General features: G+C 52.3%; 9 protein-coding genes and 1 non-coding gene across 10 annotated transcripts; 5 read left to right on the top strand and 5 right to left on the bottom strand.

The window, feature by feature from the left end:
* Nucleotides 1–83: 83 nt before the first annotated feature.
* Nucleotides 84–530, bottom strand: CC1G_15782 (hypothetical protein; the record flags this gene model as incomplete). Its single annotated transcript, XM_002910016.1, has 3 exons — nt 84–127; nt 178–235; nt 285–530. 3 exons carry the CDS (start codon nt 528–530, stop codon nt 84–86), a joined length of 348 nt encoding a protein of 115 aa, XP_002910062.1.
* A 1,608-nt stretch (nt 531–2,138) lies between these two features.
* CC1G_04702 (hypothetical protein) lies at nt 2,139–2,422 on the top strand (the record flags this gene model as incomplete). Its single annotated transcript, XM_001838206.1, has 2 exons — nt 2,139–2,277; nt 2,334–2,422. 2 exons carry the CDS (start codon nt 2,139–2,141, stop codon nt 2,420–2,422), a joined length of 228 nt encoding a protein of 75 aa, XP_001838258.1.
* Nucleotides 2,423–3,472: 1,050 nt separating this feature from the next.
* CC1G_04701 (hypothetical protein) lies at nt 3,473–4,055 on the top strand (the record flags this gene model as incomplete). The annotated part of the gene is made up of 2 exons (XM_001838205.1): nt 3,473–3,752; nt 3,811–4,055. 2 exons carry the CDS (start codon nt 3,473–3,475, stop codon nt 4,053–4,055), a joined length of 525 nt encoding a protein of 174 aa, XP_001838257.1.
* A 372-nt stretch (nt 4,056–4,427) lies between these two features.
* Nucleotides 4,428–5,988, bottom strand: CC1G_04700 (hypothetical protein; the record flags this gene model as incomplete). Its single annotated transcript, XM_001838204.1, has 2 exons — nt 4,428–5,876; nt 5,932–5,988. 2 exons carry the CDS (start codon nt 5,986–5,988, stop codon nt 4,428–4,430), a joined length of 1,506 nt encoding a protein of 501 aa, XP_001838256.1.
* A 1,099-nt stretch (nt 5,989–7,087) lies between these two features.
* Nucleotides 7,088–7,161, top strand: CC1G_20261. Its single transcript has one exon. It is a non-coding gene; the product is annotated as a tRNA-Val (tRNA).
* A 1,142-nt stretch (nt 7,162–8,303) lies between these two features.
* Nucleotides 8,304–10,425, bottom strand: CC1G_04699 (O-acetylserine sulfhydrylase/homocysteine synthase; the record flags this gene model as incomplete). Its single annotated transcript, XM_001838203.2, has 12 exons — nt 8,304–8,480; nt 8,616–8,907; nt 8,960–9,203; nt 9,262–9,369; nt 9,430–9,639; nt 9,696–9,714; nt 9,780–9,798; nt 9,857–9,984; nt 10,051–10,093; nt 10,155–10,180; nt 10,233–10,347; nt 10,409–10,425. 12 exons carry the CDS (start codon nt 10,423–10,425, stop codon nt 8,304–8,306), a joined length of 1,398 nt encoding a protein of 465 aa, XP_001838255.2.
* Nucleotides 10,426–11,803: 1,378 nt separating this feature from the next.
* CC1G_04698 (NACHT and WD40 domain-containing protein) lies at nt 11,804–14,426 on the bottom strand (the record flags this gene model as incomplete). Its single annotated transcript, XM_001838202.2, has 4 exons — nt 11,804–12,131; nt 12,188–12,905; nt 12,955–14,295; nt 14,345–14,426. 4 exons carry the CDS (start codon nt 14,424–14,426, stop codon nt 11,804–11,806), a joined length of 2,469 nt encoding a protein of 822 aa, XP_001838254.2.
* A 1,056-nt stretch (nt 14,427–15,482) lies between these two features.
* Nucleotides 15,483–17,532, top strand: CC1G_07994 (hypothetical protein; the record flags this gene model as incomplete). Its single annotated transcript, XM_001838201.2, has 2 exons — nt 15,483–15,706; nt 15,771–17,532. The coding sequence occupies 2 exons, from the start codon at nt 15,483–15,485 to the stop codon at nt 17,530–17,532; spliced, it is 1,986 nt and encodes a 661-aa protein (XP_001838253.2).
* A 1,299-nt stretch (nt 17,533–18,831) lies between these two features.
* CC1G_07993 (cleavage and polyadenylation specific factor 5) lies at nt 18,832–20,015 on the bottom strand (the record flags this gene model as incomplete). Its single annotated transcript, XM_001838200.1, has 7 exons — nt 18,832–18,853; nt 18,914–19,028; nt 19,177–19,252; nt 19,422–19,602; nt 19,676–19,849; nt 19,919–19,945; nt 19,996–20,015. The coding sequence occupies 7 exons, from the start codon at nt 20,013–20,015 to the stop codon at nt 18,832–18,834; spliced, it is 615 nt and encodes a 204-aa protein (XP_001838252.1).
* A 798-nt stretch (nt 20,016–20,813) lies between these two features.
* CC1G_07992 (vacuole protein) lies at nt 20,814–25,930 on the top strand (the record flags this gene model as incomplete). The annotated part of the gene is made up of 17 exons (XM_001838199.2): nt 20,814–22,008; nt 22,143–22,300; nt 22,702–22,889; nt 23,007–23,218; nt 23,325–23,465; nt 23,535–23,592; nt 23,650–23,696; nt 23,753–23,840; nt 23,909–23,941; nt 24,004–24,104; nt 24,176–24,263; nt 24,357–24,445; nt 24,521–24,670; nt 24,777–25,079; nt 25,148–25,336; nt 25,389–25,817; nt 25,878–25,930. The coding sequence occupies 17 exons, from the start codon at nt 20,814–20,816 to the stop codon at nt 25,928–25,930; spliced, it is 3,522 nt and encodes a 1,173-aa protein (XP_001838251.2).
* Between the last annotated feature and the right edge of the window lie 72 nt (nt 25,931–26,002).

The following is a 26,002-nucleotide window of genomic DNA, read 5'->3' as shown; positions in this document are numbered from 1 at the left end:
ACTCACCTTTGTCCGACCGAACATCACAAGAAAACTGAATGCAAATAATCAAACTGGTATACAAGGGATATGATACATAGCAATTAGGAGGCTGGGTCGTGCAGCACTGCTAGTAGAAACTTATCGTCTATGGGAGGAATAAGAACCGCGAAGATCAGTGCTTCAGAGTATCCGTACCTGGTGAAATCATGAGTTCGTGCCTCTTCGTCCGTATGCGCATAAACCGAATCTCGTCCTGTACGACAGTCAACACGGATCCACCATCGCGCTAGATCGCGACGCACCGATTCAGTCTCTGCTGACCCAGGGACGCCTACAAGGTCCTCCCGCCTTACTTCGTCGAGGCCGGCCTGTACACTCTCTACAATCCTTGCGACAACAGCGGCGTATTTCTTGCCTTGTTCACCCTCGAAGACGACGCCAGAATGTCGGATAATGCTTGGATGCAGCCCGCGCGCGACTAGCAAGTATCCAAGTACAGATCGATGTGAGGTAAGCAACGCAAGCTTTTGCTCTAGATCTGGAGACATTGCTGAGGTCGAGCCGGGCGCCTGAGACGGGTTCGCCGACACTGAAGATGAATTCGGTTGTGCTATGAACGACGTCCTCGCCGTTGAACCCTCGTTCGCCACTGTCCGGGTCGCCTAGGCAATCAGAATCCTCAGTTATTGATAGAGACAGTCGGACGAAACATACCATGTTTGATGTCCTCGTTCACCTTGTCGTTGTCGTTCTGAAGCTTGGGCTTTGCTTGGGCTCATCGTCACCGTCGTCGGCCAAGCGTCCCGCGTGTGTCGGAGTTTGCCGAGACAAATAGGGCCACACAGAGCAGACCCGCCACTGCCATCCTAGCCCGCAAACTAATTTGCGAAACTCCGTCCGGGTTTCGTGAATTGGTATGTATGCGAGTTACTTAGATGATGCGTAGGGGATGCATGAAGCTGCAATTTAAAGATGCAGCGCCTTGCCTGAGTGCTATGTAAAGCACTCCGAGGGTGCTATTAGAAAGAAGTTCAGGGGTTTTAAGTGAGGAAATAAAGGACCGATGCTGAAGTAGAGTTCTTGGCTGAATTTCTACCTTGAGAATAGAACATTAAGTTCGTAGTATGTATAGCATGCACGAGAAGTGGCTTTTCATAATTTGGCGAGAAATGCCCCTATTCGCCCCGCGTCGCGCTCGTGTGAATGATCGGCTGATGTGATTTCCTGGCCAAGGCCCACCAAGGCCAACCGAGTTCAATCTCGTCTTTTGCAGTCACCCATCCTAGACGTCAGTTGCAGGGTATGCCTCGCTCTTGGACCTCATATACAAAGCCGGGGCCCCAGCGTGCACCAAGCTCAGCAATGCCCATCCCGAGTCGTGATTCGGAGGGCAGCACAGATCCCGGAAGATGATTTAGGAGAGGTGGCGAGATCGCTGAAAAGGTTTCGCGGTAAATGCATGGTGGCCTATTCCTTGCTCAGGGAGCTGCTACCTTGTCGCAGTGTATCCACGTGAATGATGAACCCAAAACATGTTTCGAGGACTTGCGAAGGCTAGACTAAGATAATTCTGTGTATATGATTCTTTCAAGTACTCGCTCTATTGAATGTCGTGGTCTACCATGGTGCTATCTTTTTCTTTTGACTTCTGTGCATTTGGCAACGCTAATCATCATACCAGCATTTACAATGAAACCTGTTGACGATTGTATCTAACTGGCCGCTCGGGTATCGCGGGTATCCAGAACTTGGAGCGTTACAACGAACGCTACTTATTCGAAATGGTTATAGTTACTACTATCCCCCCAGTGTACGCCCCTGTACTAGGCAGGCCTATTTGTATCTTTGATCCGTATCTTTGGCCTACTTGCGAGGTGCACTTTGAAGCTTTTTGAAACTTGAGAGGCTTGAGCCTCGTAACGCACAAAGATTCAACAAGGCACAGTTGCTGATGGATGTGAAACGTCGCAGCACGAACATAAAATTCTGATCATCGCTGGTTGCGATACTTCTACCTCATCCCACCAGAATGATGTATTTCGCTGGAATATAAGAAGGGGACACAAAAGCCAATCTTCACTGACACAATCGATTGGGCTGCGCCATTTAACCTGTACCCCGTCCACGCATTCCCTAGTCCACTTGCGCCACGTGAGATGCTCCCAAAATCACTCCTTTATGTCATCGTCTTTGGAGTTCTGGCTACACACTTTGCCAGCGCCCTCGTCGTACCTCCCCGAACGGGCACTCAGCCCAATGGGAGTAGGCGTAACCCTGCAGATATTCCTTCAGATGGTAAGCTTGGCTTCACATACTTTGGACAGGTTCTCTGACTCTTGACGTGTTCCCAGAGGACTCGGAGGGTCAAGAAAAACGTTTCCTTAGCGGCTTTGGCAACCGGATTTCATACCATTCCGGACACTACAAGGGTAGATTCTAAGGCCATCCTTACGGAAACAATGATGGCCTTGCACTGGGTGTAGGGACATCAGCCTTCTGTACTCGGGACATGCTGCATGCAGCGGCGCGATTACGTTATGTCGGGCGCTTAAATTATTTCTGGACAATAATGCGTTCCAAACGACTTGTTAGTCGACACACTGTCAAATCTACACCGTGCTGCATTTCAGAGCAAAAACATGACTCAAAGACTCACGAGAGTTCACGATGAAATTCCGCGACAGGTCCCAGTCGCCGGTACATACTAGTATGCGCAGCGGCACTGGCCGCTTGTAATATATCAGGTTGTTTTCACCCGCGATACTCTGTGGTAGACACAGGTACTATATACTTCATCCTAGCATTGCAACCTCATACACAGATCATACATCTGGCTGCATGTGAGCGACTTTAGCTTTGACTCCGAATCGCCGCCAGAACTTCTTGGGCCAACTCCCAGCCTCTCCCAAGTTCCCGAAATCGAAGTTCGGCTCTTCCATAGCGTTCCTGAACCCGCTGCCCACGTTCCCAAACCAATCCCACACAAACCCCGCAGGGAAAGCCTATTTGGGCAAAATGTGGGACGACTTGCCGCCAATTCGTCGGCCATTACGTTTGCCTCGTGTTGGGTAAAATGACCTTTTAAGGCAATTTCAAAATTTGTCTTATCTGGACGTCCTCGCTGAAGGTCACTCAGACGGTTCCCGGAAAGGCTTACAACTTTTACACAAGGGTGTTCTAGGTCCTCGAATGGCTTTCTGCAAAGTTTCGCGAGTAAATAAACGCTCTTTCAGCACGAGATAGGCTGCCAAGGTCTGTTAGCGCCTATTTGTCCCTGTAGACGCCAGCCTCAAAAAAGGAAATTGGCGCCGCAGAATTCGCGACAGCGAAAAGTGTTGGATTGGCTTCAATCCGTCGCATTATATAAAGGGCGAGTGAGCGTCAATATGATCCCCACCAGCCCCCGCTGTCTCAAGCAGTCCAACGACTTCGAACACCTCCATATCCTCCGCAACTCAGAACAATGGCCTCGTCCTCGTCTTCGACCTCCATGACCCAGATTGCTCCCCTGTCGCCTGTTGTGACGAGCAGCCCCAGGACTGCCTCTGCCTCTGAGCAGCAACCACGCGTCTACGACCCCATGGACGAGTTCTTTGGGTACCGATTCACCTCTTCCGCGACCCACGAAAGTCGCCACGACCGCACTGGCAGCGTCGTTCTCGACGCCGAGGCACTCCCAGCATACGCTGAGGAAGACGACAGCCTCCCCAAATACACCCCATACGACGAGCCTGCCACGCTCGCTATGTACCTCTTCAAATTTGGTTTCTGTGAGTATCCAACACTCTACTCAGGCTTAAGAATTCGTCCTGACCTGTCTTGCTCTAGTGTTCCCACTCTTCTGGATCTTCGGAGCCTTCATCCTCGTCTCCCCTCTCCGAGAGCCACCCTCGAACGAAGCATCCCCTTCTTGGATGCCAGAAAAGACCGAGGCTGAACGCCAAGCGTTCATTGCTCACATGCGAAAAGCCGAGCTCAAATGGGCACGCCGATGCCTATGGGCAATCCTCATCCTCGCCACGCTCGCCACCGTTGCTGGTCTCGCAGTATGGACCATCTTGCGCAGACATTAAGCGCGCCACCCTCAAAACAAACCAACTCTTCCCCACTCTGGACTTTCGACACCCCTTCGACCTTCGCGCTTGAAGTCCGATATCCACTCTCGTTCTTTCGCCCTTCTCCGTCATCTCTTTCTCCTCCCTTCTTCCTTGGACAATCATCTCGAACCATCATCTGTACTCTTCACGCATCCTCACGCATCTCTCAACGACCAAACGCAATCTGTACTTGTACGACTTCCCTCCGATAGGGCACGCATAGCTAGATATTCTTATGATTAATTATACGATACGAAACGCAATAAAAATGATATTAAGAACGTTTATAACCTACAGGGCCCATCATCCTAAGTTACTTGTCTGGAGAACTGAGGATATCTCTGTGCCTTACAATCCTTTTCCCCTTTGAAGAATCCGCAGGTCCACACCTCGCTCTGCCAATGACCGTATCAGAGACCTCTGTCCTTCGTCAAGCGTAGCGCAGGATGGGACAACGAGAACGAATGATTCCAGCTTTTCTACACCACTATGCCGACCCATCTCTTGCTCCAACCTCCAGGCAAGCATGTTCACCAAGTCGCCTACTCCACACACCAGGTTGCCCTCATACTCGAAATACCTTAGCTTGGGTACAAGGACCTCCTTAGGGTCACCCTCACGACGATACAGCCGACTGATCAGTCGCCTCGACAGTCCTTTTGGAGCGTCGAAAATCGAATCCCCAAACGACGATGTGCTCGTGTTGCGTATTTTGAGTTCGACCAGCGTCGGGAGGAGTTCCAAGCACTGTATCACGTCCTGGTCGTCCAACGAGCCCTGCGATAGACTGAGCTTCTGGAGACCGACGAATGCAGCCGACGAATGCAGAGCGCGTAGGAAGGTAGGAGGGAAGGCGACACTGTTCTCATGTCCAAAGTGAAGCGCGAGCTCGCGCAACGAAGGAAGCGAGACTGAGTTGAAGAAGGATTCTGCAGCAGAACCTTTGATGAACCCAAGTTCGAGAACCTCCAGATTCTCGTGAATGTGCCTCGAAGGTGCGTTCGGAGAGTTTGGTGGCGAAAGAGAGTTGGGCGCTGTTTCAACGGAATAGATATGGTCAAGGTCGCAGTGAATGAGGTTTGGCGAACGATGGAGAATTGCAAGGCATTCCGCCACGCGCAGGAATTGCGTCCGGAATTTGTGTAACTGGTGCCAGGGTAGAACCATGGAGGAATAGTCGTACCCGGAGAGGTCGACGTCGGTCAGTGAAGGTGTATTAAGGAACATGTCCGGCGGGCGACTGAATGTCGAGATCGTTCCTTTCGGAGGTCGGAAGGTGACGGACTTGAGGTTGGGGAATCGATGAGCGGCTAGCATATCGTGGCATTGCGGGGGTAGGATGCAGTCGATGGAGCCCCACTGCTCCGATCGTCGCAGAAGAATGGCCATAGTGGAGCGTATCGAGCTGAACACGTCTTCATCTTCCTCTGTTGCAGTGAGTTTGATGTGGAGGGGAACGCTTCGCGCTCGCATGAGCCACTCCAAGAGAACATCTGCCCGGCGTGTTCGGTGGGCCAAGGACACGTTTATGTGAATCGATCGCCAGAGAAGAGGCGTGCTCCAAACGAGGGTGCGCCAAGCAACACAAACGGAGCCGAGGAAAAGCGGGGAAGGGTGAGGTGCTTCAGTGTCGGGTTCGGCTTTGCAGTAGAGGGTGAAAATTTCGAGTAGGATTTCTGAGGGAAGTCGAGATATCGGTGCGAGTGTGTTGATTCTGCGTCGAATGATGGTTCGCCTCTCCGATAGCTTGCTCATGAGAGCTTCGATTTGGATGATTTCGTCCGCCAGTTCGTCGGCCTAGGTGAAAGTCACGTCAAGGGCACTGCAATGACTGTGGTAATGAAGAGCTTACTGTGGGTTTAGACGAATAGCCCGGATTGAGGCGGCCGCATCCTTCGCAGAGCGGCATGGTGGTAGCAAGAGAACCGAGTGTCGACACGGTAAACTCGGCCTCGGAATCGAGTGCCCTATATATGAATAAACACTGGGAATTTTAATCAGCGGAAGTACGAAATACTCACAGTCTGGGTTGCTGTGGACGATAACCACCCAAGTGCCATGTGTCAGTCGCACGACTGCTAGTGTTGATTTCATTGCCTTGTTTCCATTGCTTGATGATCCTGCCGAAGGGTCTCGGTGGTTCCTACAAGAACCCAGAAGTCAGTGGGACCTACCTCAAATCCACTGAAAAGCTGTTGTTCGTGCCATCCCCGATTAGATGCCAGGTCTCTTCTGAATCCCCTTCGAATCGAAGCTAATTGAGTTAGTCTAACTTTAGACCTTGAATATTCTATTCGTGAGGACTATCTTTCTGCTCAGGGAAGGACACGGTCAGCAGGGTCCAACAGGTGCCTCTCACAGGTGTGGGGAACGTTACGCGATTGTTTGGCAGAGATAACAGGTGCTCTCTAACCCCATCTTGTCGACAATGACAGAGTGCCAGAGACCAGCTGCCGACCTTTGACCTTGGACCAAGTGGCGTATTCGTGGTTTCTTGGCATCTTAGAGGCATCAAGGACCTCTGAGTGATTGCTGCGAGACTGATATCGATCAACCTGTATATTTGGAGGAGGTTTACAGGGACCCTCTTCCTCGAGGTTTTCGGTGGTCGGTTGTAGAACCGTAATCGTACACTTATGTTGCAAGGGTTTACGAGATATCTCCAGAAGTCTCCCACAGTGTATGTGGCCTTTGGAGTGTGGGTTTGGTGGAAGGTTGTATAGAAAACGACATCGTGGTGGGGGAGAGAACGTTTGACCAGGTTTGTGGGACTGGGAACCCTCGAGATAAGCACCACGTGCTAAATGCGTGATCGTGAAGTTCCTGAATTTAGCCCATGATGGTATGGGGGCAATCCAAGCGCCCGACGCAAGTACATGGCAATACTGCGATTTAGCTCGAAGATAGGGCGTGCTCGTACGACGCCGCGGCGTTAGATCCAAGCGAAGAAACGATGGGGCGACAACACTGACGGTCATCGGGTCGCCAACTGTTGACGAACGTTCATCGGTTCGATGGTCTAGTTGGTCATGATTTCTGTCTAACACACAGAAGGTCCCCAGTTCGAACCTGGGTCGAACCATTTATTTTGGCCATGGCAGGAGAGGTGCGCACTGCTTTTGCTCGCTCGCCCACCATACGAGGTGAGTTCTTTTGTCGTGGAATAGATTAGAGCGTAATTGTGGCCTCCTGCTATACGTCAATGGTGAAGCTTTAGCCTCCTATTGATGTCTAGGCGATCTTTCGTACAAAACTTAAGCGCCCATTGATTCGGGGCCAGTGCAAAGTGGGAACTCACCTGACCGTAGGAAGTTCACAGCTATTGGGTTCCCTTGCCATGCTAGGCTTCTGGAAATCGATATGATGAACCTTTGCCGAGAGAAGAATAATATCCACATGGGGGCCCTGGATCATCAAGAACGTTGTTACAGACCCCTCTTCGACAAATTCCGAAGCGATCCTTATGCCTTCATCAGCCAATTCTAGCTTTACTGACTCTTATGCTTTTATATCTAGTAGCACTGTATCTAGTAACACTGTATCGAGAATCGGTGGTACTGCGTGCTAGTAGAGTATCCGCGTCGATCCTTTGTAACATCCATACCGACTTCCTCGCATGTAGAAAATGGCAGGTCCATGTGTGAATCTCTCATTGAACCAGACTAGTAACCCCTCTGGACCCATTTCCTGCGATCATCCGACTTCAAGTTCATAATTTCCAAACAAGGTAACAAGACAACTTGAAAAGGAAGGCGGTAGGGGAAGCACAGCGTCGGCTCATTCATGTAAATCACATAATCATATCAAATCATACTTCACGCCTTTCACGATTCGAGCTTCCGTCGGAAAGCAGAAGGAGATGGTATCGTCGAGTCTAATTTACTATACATACAAACGATTAATATCATACAAGTGTTTTGGATTAGCGAGAAAAAACCATCGCAGGGAAAAATTGAATTCAGGGCCCCATTGTAAGACTCGGAGAGAGCTCGACAACGAGTGCAAGAGAGAAAAGAACCATGCGTCCAAAAGCGATTAGCCAAAAACCGTCAATTTGTAAACCCACGAGTGATCCCTAATCCCAGGGGTGAGGCTCGCCATGATGCATCAAAAGGTAAGCGGGGTTCGATCCAATGTGGAGACGAACCATAGAGAGAGCGGAGGGGCAAAGTTAAGAACGAGGGGTGAGCAAGAGATGGGAAGAAAAGAGGGTATGCGTCATCTTCAATCAAAGAGTTTCTTGACTCTCTTGATGATCGAGGTGCGTTTTGAGACCTTGGCTGCGGGCGTAGCACCGGCACCGGCACCAGCCTCAGCCTTCTCCTCTTTACCCTCCTCCTTCTCCTTCTCTTCTTTGCTCTGTTCCTTATCCTTATCCTGCTCCTTCTCCTTTCCCGCCTCCTCAGCACCGCCTGGACCTGCCTCATCAGCTAGTCACTCCTTCTTCTCCGCCTCCTCTCCAAACACAATCTTCAACGCCGACTCGAAGTCCGCAATAATGTCCGCGATATCTTCAATACCCACAGAAACACGCACAAGGTCAGGCGTGACACCACTCGAGAGTTGCTCAGCCTCCGTCAGCTGCTGGTGCGTCGTCGTGGCGGGGTGGATCACGAGGGTCTTGGCGTCACCGACGTTGGCAAGGTTCGAGGCCAACTTGAGGCTGTCGACCACTTTGGAGGTGGTGGCTGCGTCGCCCTTGACGCCGAAGGAGAGGACGCCGCCGTAGGCTTGTTTGCGGAGGAGTTTGTTGGCGAGTTCGTGTGAGGGGTGGGAAGGGAGGCCGAGGTAAGAGACCCAGGAAACCTTGGGGTGTTGTTCGAGGTAACTGAAGGGCCAGGTTAGCAACCAGTTTAGGGGGCAAGAAAGGTAGGACGTACCGAGCAAGAGCGAGGGCGTTGTCAGCATGTCTTTGGACACGCAAGCTGAGGGTCTCGAGACCGGTGAGGAGGAGGAAGGCGCCGAAGGGGTTGAGAGCGGGACCAAGATCGCGCAGAAGCTCCGTTCGGACCTTGATGGCGTAGGCGATGTTTCCAAAGGCTTCGCTGAACTTCAAGCCATGGTAGCCTTCAGCAGGCTGAGTGAAGCCAGGGAATTTGTCGTTTTGGGTCCAGTCGAATTTGCCTATGGAGCGCGCAAGTGGTTAGATGCGATTGGGAGAGACTTGAAGGATATGGCGCACCAGAGTCAACGATGACACCAGCGATGGTGTTTCCGTGTCCACCGATCCATTTGGTCGCACTGTGAACGACGATATCGGCACCAAGTTTGATAGGCTGGATGATATATCCTAGGATCAAATTCTCAGCTTAACATACCACCTTCGGTGACAACTTTCGCCACGGCTCACCTCCAGCTCCAAAGGTGTTGTCGACGATAAGAGGAATTCCGTGGTCATGTGCAATCTTAGAGAGGGCAGGGATGTCGCTGAGGATGTATTTGGGGTTGGCGATGGATTCGACGTAAATGGCTTTGGTGCGCTCGTCGATGGCAGCTGCGAAAGCTTCAGGAGTGTCCTCTGTCACCCACTTGACGCCAATTCCGAATTGCTTGAAGGTGACTAATGTGAAACGCGGTGAGCAAACTTCTGGAACCCGAGACACGGGTCGTGCTTACCTTTGAATTGATTGTAGGTCTATTCCCGAGGAGTCGATGTAAGTATAGTCGCGATAGGGGTGCGGGGATTGAAATGATACGTACACCTCCGTAGAGATAGGAACTGGGAGAAAAGTAAGTTCAGAGGGTCTATGCGAGCAGTTGACAAAAGATAAACTCACGTTGAGACAATGTTGTCGCCAGTGCCTGCAATAGCAGCAATGGCCAGGAATTGTGCGGCTTGGCCGGACGAGGTTGCAACGGCTGCAACACCACCTTCCAAAGCTGCGATTCGCTTCTCGAATACATCCTAATAGGATATGCAACGCGTGAGTCCTGCTACTTCTATGCATCGAAGTCAATGGTCAACACGTACAACAGTGGGGTTGCCGATACGAGAATAGATGTTTCCGAATGCCCTAAACGCCGGGTTTAGAACCTGGTCTGGATTCACAGCTTCCGGGTCAACAATGGTCCTACCTGAGGCCAAAGAGGTCTGCGGCGTGCTGTCCAGAGCGTCAGAATCGCTGGAAAAGGAGGAACAAACATAGAACTCACAGCTGAATCGTTAAAGACGTAGCTGGTCGTCGCGTAGATGGGGACAGCTCGAGCGTTGGTGGTGGGGTCAGGAACCTGACCTCCATGGAGCTGGATGGTATCGAACTCGGGTTCCCTGTACAAAACGCGCTCAGCATCGACCACGACGACGAGCAGGCAAGTACGACGCGACATACTTGTGGAATTCAGCCATCGTTGATGAGGGAGAAGAAGAAGAGAATGTGGTGTGGGGTACTGGTCGAAAAGAAAGGGGTATAAACTTTATATCATTTCTGAGAATTGCGTGCTTCTGCGGATATGATGAAATTGAGCATGGTCCTTTACGAACTTGATCACGCCATTGCTTCGCAAGAGCCTGTCCGACGTCGCCCAACGAAATCTAGCAGGATCTAGTCCTAATTGGCACGACGTATCCTGGCAGAATCCAGTTTAGATTCCTGGCGCCACCACTATACAACGCCGTCTACTTGTCCTAGAATACTAATCAAGTCACGTACGCAGGTAAACTCACTTGATTCCGTCGACGAGACACTACGACGGTGAAGGCCAAGATAAAGACCGTTGGTGCGGCAGACCCATTTTTGGATGCCAGATGGCAGCTGGATCAGGCACAGCGTGCGGCGCTCCCGATCACAAGGCCTTGTTGTTCGGCTCAAACGATAACTTGGTCCGTAAACCCCACACCCTGATCTTCTACAAATCCCATCTCAAGCGCTCAATGCAACACCATGGAGTCACGACTTGGATTTCTAATCTCCTTGCTCTTGTGCTAGTTTGGGGATAGCTCTCTCTTAGTCGCCGCGAGGCCACCTTTGACGTCCGACGGCGAGAGATGATTCTGATAATCGGACTTTGCGGAGGGCATGCACTATATACACTGATGCCGTTGACAGGCTTGCAAGAGGACGAATCTCTGACAATCATCTGCGCGGTATTCACTGTCCTTTGACTTTGACAGCCTCCTTCGCACCGACTTGTCGCTACAGGCATTCGTATCGTACACGGCCGCTAGCACTCCTCCCATCTCGCGGTACGCAAATCGCCCAAGCCTCGCCGCTACAATCTCCCGTGCGCCGGTAGCCTACTCAAGAGGGTCGCGGTGTAGCCTGTGGGTGACAATGCTGGAAAAGACTCGGGCTCAAAACGCCACGAGTCTGTCAATGGCGCAATAAAGGGGCTGGATGCTCGTATAACATTGGTCGCGTCGAGGCCCGATGCCTCCAGGGTGCTCCTATGGGTTACTGGGCAGGTCGTTGTCCCATCTCGAACATCACAGCTTGGATACCGTTGGAGGGGGCCGAGCGAGAAGGAGACCTCTTGCCTCAGGTTCCATCACCAAATTGAAGCGCCGATTCATCCTTTGAGCGCCTATTCTACTGGGACTGACTGGCCTTTGCCGCCACACATCGTAGACTTGGATTGGAGCCCTACACGCGAGCTGGATATGTATAGAGAGCACAGTTGCTTGTTGATCGTGGTAGGAGGATTACAGTGCCATGGACTCAGATACGCGAAAGCTATAACAGCTGCGTGCTGGTAGGTATAGAAGTGTCAATACTGTAGCAACCAAATTAAAATTTGTTGACGAAACCATAAGGGTCACTTCGAAACTTCTCGTACAGCGGTCTGTATTCCTCTATGGAGCCAAACGGTCCACACATATCATCTTCTGATACAAGGTGCTCGATAGCGTCGCAGAAGTCAAGCAAGGCAAGCGCCAGCTCGACATTTTTTTGGAAGATTAGCGCGACGATGGCGTGGTCGAACAAATGCCTAATGTGAAAGCATTGGGCCCTTCTTAAGGTTGGCATGACCTTGGATGGAGAGGCGAGGAAGTCAAGCCCTTCGGTGGAGTCCAAAAGGAAGACATGGGTGAGCATTGCACGGAGAAGCGGCGTGCTAATTGAACGAGACATGTTGTAGATTCCGTGAAAGTAGGGCAACAGGGGACCCACCAGACTGCGTATTGGATTTCGAGCGTCGTTGTTGAGTCCCAATCATGGCTTGCGACTCTGATGAGTAGATCCCAGAGCCGATTGCACACTTCGGCTGGTGACACCTGAAGGGACTGGAATCTGTATTCCATAATACCGCGGAGCTGAGTCGGAAGGCATTGATAAATGGCTACAACAGGGGAGAGCGCCAATATGCGTCGTAAAGTGGATTCTGGTTCATAAAAGTATGCGCCAGGGCCACAGGCCAAGACTGAGGTTATATCTCTTCCTTCGAAGTGGACTTTGTGAGATGACGGACGGTTTATCCGAGCCCGGGTGGGACGCCATTCAAAAGCATGGGGAGCGCTGGAGTCGAGTGTTAATGCATAGAATGAGCTGCATAAACGGTCGAGGTAGAGGCGGCCCTCGGATGACATATTCCCCAGCCAGTCATCATGGAATTTAGCGTAGCATTTACGCCAGTGAGAGAGACAATCGTGCGTTATTGATGGTTGATCGAGGAAATGGCGAGCTGATTGCAATATTGACTCAAGGACGTCGTATGCGTTAACTATATGATCGCACTGGGCTAAGCGTAAGTCGATAGACACATCGCGAAGAAGAAATTGAGCGACGAAGAATTGGCAAAGGTCCTTGTGCTTAGGATTCTCCTCTGGTACTAGGTCGAGGAGGGCAGAGAACCCATGAGGCCAAAGATCAGCAGCCAAACGAGTTACTCCTTTACATCTGAATTAGTCTGTCCACAGCGAAGCAAACATTAGACCCACCATCCGAATAGTCTGCAAACGCACTTGAAGAGAGAAATTTCAGGCACCGGGAAGTCGCAAAGACGAACCAGTAATGTCTGTTACAGTGGAATTCACCTCCCCTGGACGGGCTCTCCAAAAATTCCCAAAAGGAATTATGGTAGGCCACTGGCGTCGGGTCTGGCCGCTCCGGTGGTATATGCACTATAGCGCGCAGCCCGCGAAGGGCCCTGGTCATGGCCCCAGGTTGCCCGGCAATAACCTTGTCGTACATAGGAACGGCGTGATGCCTGGCGAGTAAAGGCCGCCTTGCAGCCATCAGCCAGCCCACCGCTTGCATCATCTCCTCACGGTTTGGACATGACCCCAGAATGCGGCGATACAGGTCATCGAGCTGCTGCATTGGATTCAAAGCTTTATGCGACTTCTCGGAGGAACCTTGCAGGATGAGCTCCAGGCGCTCCTGGGGGCTGCCGTACGGGTCGTCGACGAACCGGATGACGGTGGCGACATATCCAAATTGGCCACACGAGAGTTTGACTAGTTTTTTAATCTTGTGCTCGGACGGCCATGGATCCTGGATCTGCGACATGGCGTGACGGTGCTTCTTTGCTTTCCGAATCCGTTGGAAGTGGTCACGGAGGTACCGCTCGACGTCGTCGTACTTTTCGGACACGTTGAAGAGGTCGTAGCGTTCGGTGTTCTCGTCGAGCGTTTCGAGATCCTCGAATGCTTCTTCGATCCACGATTCTGGGCGAGAGAAGATGGCGACCTTGAGAGGGAGATCGGCCTCTTGGATGGTTTGGATCAGCTCGAGGACGAGTCGTTGTTCCCCCTCCCTATCTTCAACGGGATTTGCACCTTCGCACTCGTCCAACGCGTCGATGAGCACGATCTTGTCTTCTTTCAGGAGAGGTATATTCATGAATGGCCCAATGATGAGCTTCTGGAGTTGGATCGGAAGCGATTTGGAGAGGATGGTAGGGTTGCCCACGATCGCCGCCTCTATGTGCGGCTTGAGCTGAGGGATCGACACGGCAAGCTGGAGCGCCAGCGACGCAACAAAGTGTCTGGCTCTGCTCCTTTCAGGGTGCACCCTTGAGAAGAAGAACGATGCGCCTAGGTTACCCATCGTTTCGCACTCCTCTGCAAGCGTTTGTGCGATAGTGGTCTTCCCCATCGCGACCGGTGCATGGAGCCAGAACGAACGCTTGTCCATCTCCTCCCTCGGTTGTTCTACCCAGCTCTTGAGGACACCCAGGACGCGCACCCGGGTCAATTCGTGACATCGTGGCGGGGGGTATCGCTCCGCAGAATCGTAGGTCGCACCAGAGGCAGCGTATTGCTCAAGGTAGGCGAGCGCTGAACGCGATCGATAAGCTTTCGCCTAATCTACATGGTTGAAACCTACGTTCTAGTCCATGGGACGATGAGAAGTCGTTGAACGTCCCGCCATTAATGACGAGGTTATGAGCTCTCTCCAGGATCGGCATATTGGGTCAGCGTAGGGTTGGATTATGACAAGTAACACTGTGCCAAGCAGGGCAGTACCAAATTTAAAGCGCCGACTCATTTCATGGGCGCTTATTCGGTGAGGGCATGTGGGGATGCGATTGTAGCTCCTCACCGGCGTCTAATGCGTGTTGATAGGGATATATCTACTCTCCTGACCAGATATTAGCCACTCGCCGCTGCATCTCCGTATGTTTGCCCTCGCAAAGCAGGTCCTGGGAGGATTTTTTCAAGGTGATGTAGTAACACAAATGACCGCCAATGTGAGGGCAACGAGTCACATATTTCTGGTCCTAACCGTCATAGGCGGTAGCCTCCTCGGCACATAGAACCAAAGAGGTCTGTTGCGCCAGTTTGACAGGCTCCCTCGCGGTTTAGAGCGGAGATTTTACACGCGTTGCCTCTCCTCGGAGGAGAGGCAACNCGTGTAAAATCTCCGCTCTAAACCGATGACGCGCATCAATATTCCCAGCTATGACTCGACTTACTTAGCCACTCACCACCACCATGACCGGTCGCCCAACCCGACAAACAGAGCCTCGTGTCTTGCATCCGCGTCCTCCTGAAATCCAGACAAAAGACCACACAATAATCACACCGACGCGATACAGCGATCACATGGGGGTGAACAAAAATTGCTGAGCTCTCGCCAATCAACCGTCGGTTTAACAGCACATAAAGAAGGGCAGAGACGAAGGACCACAGGTTGGGAAGACAACTACCGATGCTTTGTCCTTTGGCGTAACCGGCGGATCCAATTAGTATCTAGAGATCTGGAAAGCAACAGATGCCGATTGGGCAGGTCCTTTGAAGGGGTGTGGACAGTGGCACGGCGTGCTGCGACACAATGAGGCCTCCCTTTAAAAGTCGTCCCACCGACAGTGCGGGTGGGGGTCCCAGCTTGAACCAGGACTTTTTTCACCTACAACCACCACCACCCGCCACCGCTCTTTCCTTTCTACCCAGTGACAGAAATCATCACTGTGCGTGTCTTTCCTAACTCTGTACCAATAGTATCCCCTTAGGCGATCGCGAACATGTCGCGAACGCCATCGACTTCGACATCGACCTCGGCGCGTACAAAAGACGCGATGTCCCAGGAACTCTTCAATGCACTCGCGCACGTCGTGAGTCTCTCCAAGACGTACCGAAAGCGATACCCCAAACCAGACGATGAACGCGACGACGCGCTCCTCGAGTTTATCCACTGTGTAGGAGTGGTACTGCCTACCTCGCCAAGCGACTTGAACGCTGTATTCTGGTTCGTCTTCTATCTTTAAGTCTATCTTCACGATAGTTAATTAACCGACTAACGAATGATACAGGGACAGGCTTGCTCAAGGCCTCGAGACGGGCTACCCCATGCCTGAACGCAGTGTGGCCACTACCCAGGACGTGAACGCCACTCCCACCACCTCATCTCGCCGTCGTGCTTATACTTCTCATGCATCCACCGCGACCTCCTCGGGCCTCATGATACCTGAACCTTCACAAGGCCTGCCGAACGCACTTGGATTGCACCTCGGAACGCCAACCACACCCACCTCTTCATCGTCGTCGTCATCATCTTCCTACCTCAGCACCCCCGGGCTCGACCACGACTCCTCCTTCTCCTCATCCTCGTCGGAATCCACACTCGGTCCTGCCACCCCAGGCCCTTCCTCCACGCTTCTAGGACTTCCTTTCTCTTCCAACGCCCAACCCCAGACTCCCCGCACGAGTGGCTCGAACCTCACGCCCCTGCGTCCTGGCGGGCGCGGTCTCCGGCGCGAGGGCGCCTTCCACGGCATAAAAAAACTCGCAAAAGTCTATCCCGGAACTGGGGATCCTAAACCTGAAGACTACGCAGCAGAAGACTCGGATGCTAGTTCCAGCTCCAGCTCCAGTTCTAGTTCTTCATCTGGAACTGGGGGTCTGGGATCTGCGTTCCAACAAACTCAAACTCAAAACCCATTCCAACGCTCCCTTTACCACCCCCCTGGCGCCAGTGGACTTGGACCTGGACCTGGACTTGGACTTGGACCAGGAGTGACAGCGGAACCGCGCACTCCATCGGGAAGAGCACCCATGACTCTCCCGGTACGGCCAGCTTACATCCCCCTGACGCCCGCTTCGATGCCGCACGAAACCTCGGACGATGTGTCGGATACGTCTTCGACCCGCGCTCGAGCTCCTATCAGCCACTCCTCGCCCTCGAGTCGCGCTAGGCCTCTATCTAGGGCCGCTCGGGGCCCGGGTGGCATAGTGGCTAGTACTACCGCCACCACCAGTTCTCGGAGGGCTGGCGTCGCCACTGGCAGCGGTAGGGCTGGGGGTACTGCCAGGCTCGGTGCCACTAGTACTCGGTTAGGCATCGGGAGGGTAGGGACAACTAGCACTAGGGTAGGTGCTGCTGGTAGGACGGGTACGACCGGTCCTATTCGTACGGCTCGTACCAGGCGTTTGGCGCGTCCCTTGTCGTCGGGCACACCGGCCATGGAGGTCTCACCGCGCAACCTCGAGATGTATCTTCGCGCTCCTGGACCCGGTGCCCATGCCAACTCGAACCTCAACTTGAACTCCAACACTAGTGCTAATGTCAACGTCAACGTCAATGCCCTCGGAAGCAGCAGTGGCGGCAGTATCAGCTCCCCGGCACCCCTACTCTTCGCACCATCGACGGGCTCAAAGAGGAAACGCTCCCTCCTCGAGATCGCGCGTTCCGACTCGTCCTTCTCCTCTGATTCAGAAAAAGACGCGGAGGAGGTGGAGAGGGAGGTTTTGTTGGTCGGTCGAGGAGCTGGGAGGTCGACTGGAACAACCACCACCAAGGAGCGGGTTAGGGAAGTCAAATTCGATTTGGGTGAAGGTTCTTCTTCGAGGGGTGCTGGGGACAATGACTTGGAGAGGCCGGCTAGGAAGAGGATGAGGACTGCGTTGGATTTGGGCGGGTCGGACACTATGGGAGGGGCGCCGGGTGGGCTTGCGCCTGCTTTGACTCTCGCCTCGGCCTCGGCCTCCTCCTCCACTTCGACCTCGGCATCTGCGAGTGCGAGTACCAGCACACGCCGTTCATCGACCAAGCGCCTTTCATCCTTGAAGAAGTGATCAAGACCCCCCTCCTCGTACATTCCAATTCAATCCGATTTTTGCGATACCTCCTTGAATATACCCCCCGTGGTTGGAATCCTGTCCTGGTGGCCCGATAGTACTAGGCCTACACTGTGACATTTTGTATCAAGCTCAAGCTCGTCATCTCCGTCTCTTCCCAGCGCTTTTCGCCTTTTGTGAACTCTCTAACTCTTCTTTCTCGATGGACTTTTCAAGCAAGATCCTTCCGTCCCATTTCATCGATTCTTCCGATTCTACTACTTACTCCCCATCCCGATCTGGCTCTCGCCAACAACAACACTCGTTTAATCTGCTCTCTTCCTTAATCTTTTTTTCTTTTTAACTTTTTAACTTTTTAAACTGAAGTATTTTCAGTACCTTTTACTTTTTTTTTTCCGACCACAGACTCAACGCTCATTAATCACTTTTTTTCTTTTCTTCCTTTCTTCCTTTCCTCCTCTCACTGGAATAAGATCTTGTTTTCGTTTTTATGTATTTTATTGACCATATACCATTTTGCCTCCCATTCTTCGTATAAACCTTTGGTTCTTTCAATCTCTTTCAATCCGCGTTTTCTGCTTCTTTTTTGTTTTTGCTTCTTTTCTGTTATTGTTTTGCCTTTGAAATTTCGTACACTCTCCTTAATCATCTTCCCGCCTCGTTTTATTTATTTTATTTTCTTGCTTTTGGACACTTCCCATCACCTCGTCTATCCCTCCCGTCATTTCTCCTCCACCCTCCACGCACCCACTCTATCTTTTCGCACCCCGTCTCATGGTTTCTAGTAGTTAGTAAGTAAGCAGTGTAGGTAGTGTAGGTAGTGTAGGAAAGAATACAATATACAATTGGTTGATTCGTGGATCCAATCTGGGTCCCGAAATAAGTAGTCTTCTTCTGGTCTGATTCAGACTAGTACTCTTGAGATTCGGCAGCTGTGTTCCACTCAACTGCACATATACCTCATGCACGACGAACGAAGGAATTTGCAACACGGTAGACTGTAGACTGTAGAAAGCGAATAGCGAAATGGATAACAAGATTACATACATACAACAAGACGTGGGTTGGTTGAAACTTGACCTACGTAGGACCCACCTACAAGGGGGAAAGAGACCGACCGACAGAGTGAAAGAATGACGCAAATGATGGGAAGGATTCAGAAAGGTTTTGTTGTTGAGTTGTGGGTATGATGAGGGATGTGATGCGGTATGTGCGATTCTGCGACTAGGTGAGAGGGGAGAGGGGTTATGCTGTGCTGCGAGGCGAGACAGGATCCGGACGAGGGAGCTGGGTTGTTTACTGGTAGATAAAGTTGTACCTGAAAGAGAGTATAGTGAGCATTCAGACGAAAGGAACAGAGCTAATCTAATGCACACACCTCGACAACAAATGAGGGATCGCACTTAGCTGGGGACCGTACCGCGCCGCGTTGTCGTAGAGCTCGAAGAGGGGGATGGCGAGGAGTTTCATGTTCTTTGGGACTGCGAGGACTTCTGTTTGGGAGGAATAAAAGGGAGGTTAGCGAGAGGCAGGGTGGTGGTTTTAGAAACGGGAAGACACAGGGAAGTGGGAAGGAAAGGCATATGTGCAGACAAAAAAGTGGGAGATACGCAGACGAATGAGAAGTGGACGTGTACGTACTTCGTTCAGGCATCTGGACGAGGAAGAGTTTCTTGCATTCTTTAGGTTTGGTGATGTGTGCTGGAACGAAGGGGTACTGTTTGGGAGGTTTGTTAGTGTGGTGTTCGACAAAGGGTGTTGGCGAAGAGAAGGGCGGAGGGGAGTGTGGAAGTGCAGAGGGTGTGGAGGCGTTGAAGGTGTGCGAGGACGCAAATGTCAATGCGAAGGGGGGCTCGGTCCGGCTCCCAACTCCCAACTCAACTCACCATAAACGTCTCAAAATTCGGCCTCCACCACTGGGCCAAGCAGTCGCCAATTTCCCAATCATTGTCGATTCCGTGGTTTTGGTCGAATTGCTGGGAGTTGCTGGGTGGAGCGAGGCGGTCGTCGAGGCGCTTTTTGAGGCCTTCGATTTCGTCTTCGCCGGGTTTGAGGTAGTCGCCGGGTCTGCGGGTGGGTGTAAGGAAAGAAGTGAATGGTGGTAAGTAATAGACAGTATCAAACGACGAATGAGACGCACAGTTTGAAAAAGGCGTTGGCGATTTGGAGCATCAGGATGTGGGGGTGGCCGTGGTCGTGTACGACGAGGATGCCCTCGACTGTGCGGCGCATGCCAAAGTCTTCATAGTTGTTCTGCAGGCGTTGGAGGCGCGCTGAGACGGAGGGGTCTTCTTCGGGTTGGGCTTCCTTCGTGCTGGGCGGGGGTGGAACGCGTCAGCGTAAGCGCCTATCGAGCTTTCCATGGAGTTCCAATGATGCGCACCTGAAGGTAAAGTTGGACAAGGGATATCTGGGGTGGTTGTGAGTGGGTGTTTGTATTGTGAGAAACTAGATACATACAAGGCGATGGTGTTGGACATGATCGAGTATCGTTCGTCGTCGTCGTCGTCGTCGTCGATGTCGTCGTTGAACAAGATCCTTGAGCGCGTCGCCCGCCGAGCGTGTGAAATCCATCAACGGCCAAAAGAGCCGCAAATTCCGTGATGATCGGGATTGTGGTCCTTGCCGTTATGTTTTATCCACCACCGCGCTTCTGAATTCTTGGTTATCTGCAGCCAATTGCATCACTTCACTACATCTTCCCAACAACCAACATTTCGTTATCGCAAATTCAAAATATGAACGATGAGGTTGAGGCGTCTATAGGGGGCCCGAGTTCTCTTCCTTCCACCGGCTTTGCGCAGTTTTTGAGCAGTATGCAGAGGAGGATGTCGGCTGGGGCAAGTCAGGCTGTTCAGGGGAGAGCGATTCCTGCTAGGAGGTTTTCTGTTGGGCATCAGAATTATGGTGTGTATTTTTCCCTTGTTCACTCAGGAGGTTGAAGGGGCTTAGAAGAACTAGATAACCACGCTGTTGAGGACGAGCAGGGTGGGTATAGGATTGTGCAGACTGGGACGTCGCCTGAGCTGCATCGTGCTGGGTAAGTTTCCTGTTCTTCTTCTTCCATAATACGGCCCTCGAATCTATATTTAACTGAGGTCATTGGGTTGCGCCATCTGACCTCATTGAGGGTCAACAACGAGTCCATAGACCTCGCTTCTTCACTCTTCACTTGACAATTCGCGCTCAGTTGGAGCTGCCCATTCTCATGTCGCAATCCCATTTCTCCCTTCCCTCCCTTCCCCCTTCACCCTCCTTATTCTTACAGAGTACTGACCATGGACCCCAGACTCCTCCAACCGCGATCCTACAATGCCTCAAGCAGCCTCTCGCACTTTACCACCGCGCACCCAGGTGCACCACACACCCACTCGCAGGGCGACATCCGCCAAACAACCATGGAACTCTCCTGCCTTCCAGCACCCACCGCAGGGCCCACACCTACACCAGGCTCCTTCAAACGCCCTCCACCTCCCCCGACTATCCCAGAATTCGAACATGATTCCGATACGACCTCTGGGTTTATCTTCCCAGCGGCATCGCCTTCGGGGACTGGACATACCGAGTTGCCTGCTATCACTACTACACCCCACCGCGGAGATGTTGATGGACACGGGGACACTGATATCACGACGACACCCGCGGATTCACTCACGACGTCGATCTCATCTCTCGTTTCTGGATCGTCTGTGACTCCCTCTTCTGCATCAAGCGATGCTGCTGTTACGGGCGCATCTGGTAGCGTTCACCATGGCCACCAGGAACGGCGCCAGCCTAAAAGACCGTCTGGTCTATCCCTTCTTCGTCCTCTGTCAAGTTCTTCTTCCTCCGCGTCTTCTTCCTCTCCTTCCCCTCCCCGTTCCCCAAGTTCGATTGGGGCTTTGCGTTTCCCGGCGTCGTCGTCACCCGCGCGGGGATCCGGCACTGCACGAGCACGCGTCGAAGGCTTAGAGCGCGCTGGGAGCCAGACGGACGACACGACGACGCCCATGGGCACACCACGACCTACACACCGGCCATTGCAGTCGGACCCCGCGCGTTTCGACGACTCGGCCATCATCGATGTCGACGAGCATACTCCTCTGTTGCGACAGAAAGGCCAGCCCCAGCCGGTTTCGGTCTCTGCCTCCGCACATGTGTCTGCGAGTCCGGATTCAGGACTCGTCCCGCCTTCTTATCTCACCGCACCCGAGTCCTCACACGCGTCCACGCCGACGCCCAAGCCCTCCTCGTCATCTCCTCCTCTCCCTCTGGCATCTCCTGGGCCTCTCGCGTTGGACGGCAGCTCACGCCCACAAACATGGAACGCAACCGCGCAGATGCTCCACCAACGCTGGGCCAATCTGAAGCACGATATCAAACCTTCAGAGGTTCGACGTCGGGTAAGGGAGATGGACGTCCTCGGGACGCCTGTACGCTCGATACCGGCGGTGTTGTTGGGTTGTTTGTTGAATATTTTGGATGGGGTTTCTTGTGAGTGGTTTCGATCCTTTTCCTCTTTTCCTTCTCCTCCGTTTCCTTCCTACCATCCTACTACCCCTCGTCCCATCCCTCCCCTCCTCTCTCCCGCTCCACAAGACAGTCCTCTCACTCCCACCCTTAAACAGACGGCATGATCATCTTCCCCGCGACAGGCGTCTTCGCCCCCCTCGGACCTATGGGCGTCTCCATGTTCTTCGTCTCGGCCGTCGTTGCCCAGCTCGTGTACACCCTTGGAGGGAGTGGGTTTGCGGGTGGGAATGGGAGTATGATGATTGAGGTTGTGGTGAGTATTGTATATTCTCTTTGGTGTTGTTTCTGTGGTGTTGGTTCGGCGTAGCTCTGTTCGGGGTTACTTGGATTTGAAGGAATGAGGTGCCGTTGTTACGTCTGGACCAGGTTGGCTCAAGACGGAGTTGGATGGATTATTTTTGGACGCCGACGGGCGTCTATCTTCTGCGATCCGCTATACCATCTTTAGACTGATCAATCTTAATTTATCTTGACGTCTTGAATGTTGTGCTGATCACAGTCTTTCGCTTATCCTCGCTTATTCCTTCGACTCCTCCACACTTTCCTAAACGACCCATCCTTCAAACTCCCGCCATCCTTCAAACTTTCGTCCTCCTCCAAACTTCCGCCATCCTTCCAACTCCAACTCCCAACTCCCACTACCCCACCCTCCAGCCCTTCTTCCACATCCTAGCCAACAGCATCGCCGCCCAAATCGGCGAAGACCGTCCAAAGGAAATCATTGCAACCACGCTCGTCGCGTACGCGTTCAGCTCCGTCCTGACGGGTGTAACGTTCTTCCTCCTCGGTGCGCTCAGGCTGGGTGTGTTGGTTGGTTTTTTCCCGAGGCATATTCTTGTTGGGTGCGTGTCCTATCCAGTTACATGCGCCATCCCTCTCCTAATCCCCCCAACCACCAACCATCACTCAAACTACCACTACGACCAACACCAACGCTAACCCCTCCCCTCCCCCAACAGATGCATAGGCGGCGTCGGCGTCTTCCTCATCCTCACCGGTTTCGCCGTCGCACTCCGCGTACCCGACGACGAACTCACTTTTTCACTCGAGACGCTCCGCTTCATGTTTCTGGATACGCATAACTTGGTGCTGTGGCTTCTGCCGTTGGGTATGGCGGTGCTGTTGAGGGTTGTGACGCAGAGGTGGCATCATCAGTTGATTTTTCCTATTTGTGAGTTGTCCTTTCCTGGGGTGGTAGATCCTTTCCGGGGGTGTTGGATGGTACTGGGAGGGAGTCAAAAAAGAAGGATTGTGCTAATGCATAGAGTACACAACAGATTTCATGGCGATCCCGGTGCTATTCTACGTCGTCGTCCTCGTTGCGCGTATGGATCTCTCACAACTCCGGACTGAAGGCTGGCTTTTCGACATTGCGGATTCGGCACATGAACCGTGGTATCAGTTTTATTCTTACCTCGGTGCGTTGTCTCCTCTCTCTTCCCCCGAGGCCCGCGTTTTAATCGAACCCCTGCTCGTGTATTGTGTAGACTTCCGACTGGTGCATTTCGCTCCGCTGTGGTCGACGCTGCCTACCCAGTTTGCGCTGTACGTCGTCCCTCCTTTTCGGCCCTTGTGATGACGGATGGCTGATTGCTGATGTAGGCTGTTCTTTAATATCCTCCATCCTCCCTTGAACGTACCTGCTCTCGGTAAGTCTGCATCTTGCTCTTAACGGGGTGTTGGTGCTAAACGCTCTGTCTGATAGCCGTCTCCCTGGACATGGACGTCGATTCGAACAAAGAGCTGGTAGCTCATGGATACTCGAATTTGTTATCTGGGTTGCTCGCCTCTGTGTGCGTCCTCCTCTTCTTCCTCTCTCCCTACCCGTTTATCGTTTGCTAAATGGGCTATATGAATGTAGCCCGAATTACTTGGTTTATGTGAACACGCTTTTGTGAGTCTACATCCCTCTTTATATCGTTTTACAATCCTAAAGACTGATATGTTTTGTAATAGGTTCTACCGCGTAGGCGGCGACACCCGAATCTCGAGCTTCCTCCTCGCCGTTGCGACGTTTGGGCTACTCGTTATCGGGACTGGGCCCATTGCTTACCTGCGTAAGTGCAATTCCATTTTACATGGCTTTTGGGATGCTGTTCTAACACCGCTGCACCTGCTATGTACATAGCCGTTATGGTCGTCGGCGCTCTTATCTTTGTGCTTGGGATCGACCTTGTCAAGGAGGCCTTGTGGGATACGAGGCATCGTGTTAGTCGGTGAGTATCAATTATTTCTGGTGGGGGTGGACGTTGGGCGTCGTGGTGGTGATATGTGTGCGCATGTTAATGCTAACAATTTGAATTACTTAGATCGGAGTATATCACCATACTGAGTATCATGATCACCATGACAGTCTGGGATTTCGTTATTGGCGTGTTATTCGGGATCGTGGTCAGCTGTGCGTTCTCCCCTTCTTCCCCTCCAACTACATAGTACATACAGTATACTCACAAAAACGCCCGATTTTTGACAGGTTTCTTCTTTGTGGTACAAAACTCGCATCGGAGGAGTATTCGAGCGATTTTTACTGGGGATACGGCGATGTCTGCTGTGCGCAGGCCGAGTTTGCAGAGGGCGTATATTCGGGAGGTTGCGAAGCAGACTACTGTGCTTCGGTTGCAAGGTGGGTGTGTTTTTCTTAATGGCGTGGGGTAATTGGGGGTTCTAATCGACGATCTTCTATTTCTAATCAACGATCTTCTACCTCCACCCCCCTCCACCAAACACAGGCTTCCTCTTCTTCGGCACCATCGCCTACGTCGAAGAAGCCATCCGCGAATTGGTCAACGGACCCTCGTACCACCAAAACCCCGTGCGCTTCCTCGTGCTCGACTTTAGCATGGTAGCCGGCGTGGACATGTCTTCCGCCGAAGCGCTCGTCCGCGTGCAAAGGTTGTTGTCGGCTAAACACGTTACGCTTGTTTTGTGCGGGTTTGAAGTCGGGTCGTCGATTGGCAAGTCGTTGGATAGTGTGGGGCTTTTGGGAGCTGATTGGGTCGAGTTGTTTTTGACGTTCAATGATGCTATGGAGTGTATGTCTTACCCTCCCTTTATTTTATACCTTTCTAGGGTGGATTGTGGTACTCATTAAGGCTTGCAGGGACGGAGAATGAGTATCTTCGAGCGTGGTATAGGTCGCAGAAGATGGAGACGACGGCGGTTACGGCGCTTCCTATGCCTTCGCGGCGAGAAACTGCGATCGAGTACCACCACCCCCTCAGTGGGTCGTTTGTCCGGTCACCTAGGCGGAGTCATATACGCGATGCTGGAGATCGCACCATAGCTACAGGTGCGTACCCTCTCTTTTCTCTGAAAGCAAACCTCCACTAACACGCTCTTAGAAATCATGGCCCAGCAAGAACCCCAATACACAGCCGAACCCCTCAACACAATCATCAAAGCCTTCTCCTCCTACGGCGAGGTAGACACGACCCTCTTCAGCCCTCTCACCTCCTACCTCGAGGGCACCGCCGTCCCCGCGGGCCACGTCCTCTGGACACAGGGTGACGCCCCCGACGGGCTCTACATCCTCGAATCCGGCATCCTCCGGGCCATCTACCAATTCGCCAACCCGGCGCAGAATTTTGAAGAGTCGATGGTGGCGGGGACGGTGGCGGGCGAGTTGTCGGCGCTGGCGGATGCGGAAAGGAATTGTACGGTTGTGGTGGAGAGTGCGGCTGTGCTTTGGAAGATGAGCATGAGAGATTTGAGGAGGTTGCAGGTGGAGAGGGCGGAGCTTGCGAGGGTGTTTATTCAGCTTGTGTTGAAAGGTGTGTTTTTTGTTGGGGTTTGGGAGTTTTTTGTTGTGGCTGACCCGGATTTTTGTGTAGCGGCTAAAATTGACTTTGACATCTTGTTGAGCGCTATTGCGTCGCGCCGATGATTTCGTCCACCACCACCACCTTAATTCAAGGGTTGATCTGCTTCTATTTATTTTTCATTCTGGACATTCGCT

This window comes from Coprinopsis cinerea, assembly GCF_000182895.1.
Source record: "Coprinopsis cinerea okayama7#130 chromosome 13 map unlocalized cont3.13, whole genome shotgun sequence".
NCBI lineage: Eukaryota > Fungi > Basidiomycota > Agaricomycetes > Agaricales > Psathyrellaceae > Coprinopsis > Coprinopsis cinerea.
This window is presented reverse-complemented; position numbering and strand designations above follow the sequence as displayed.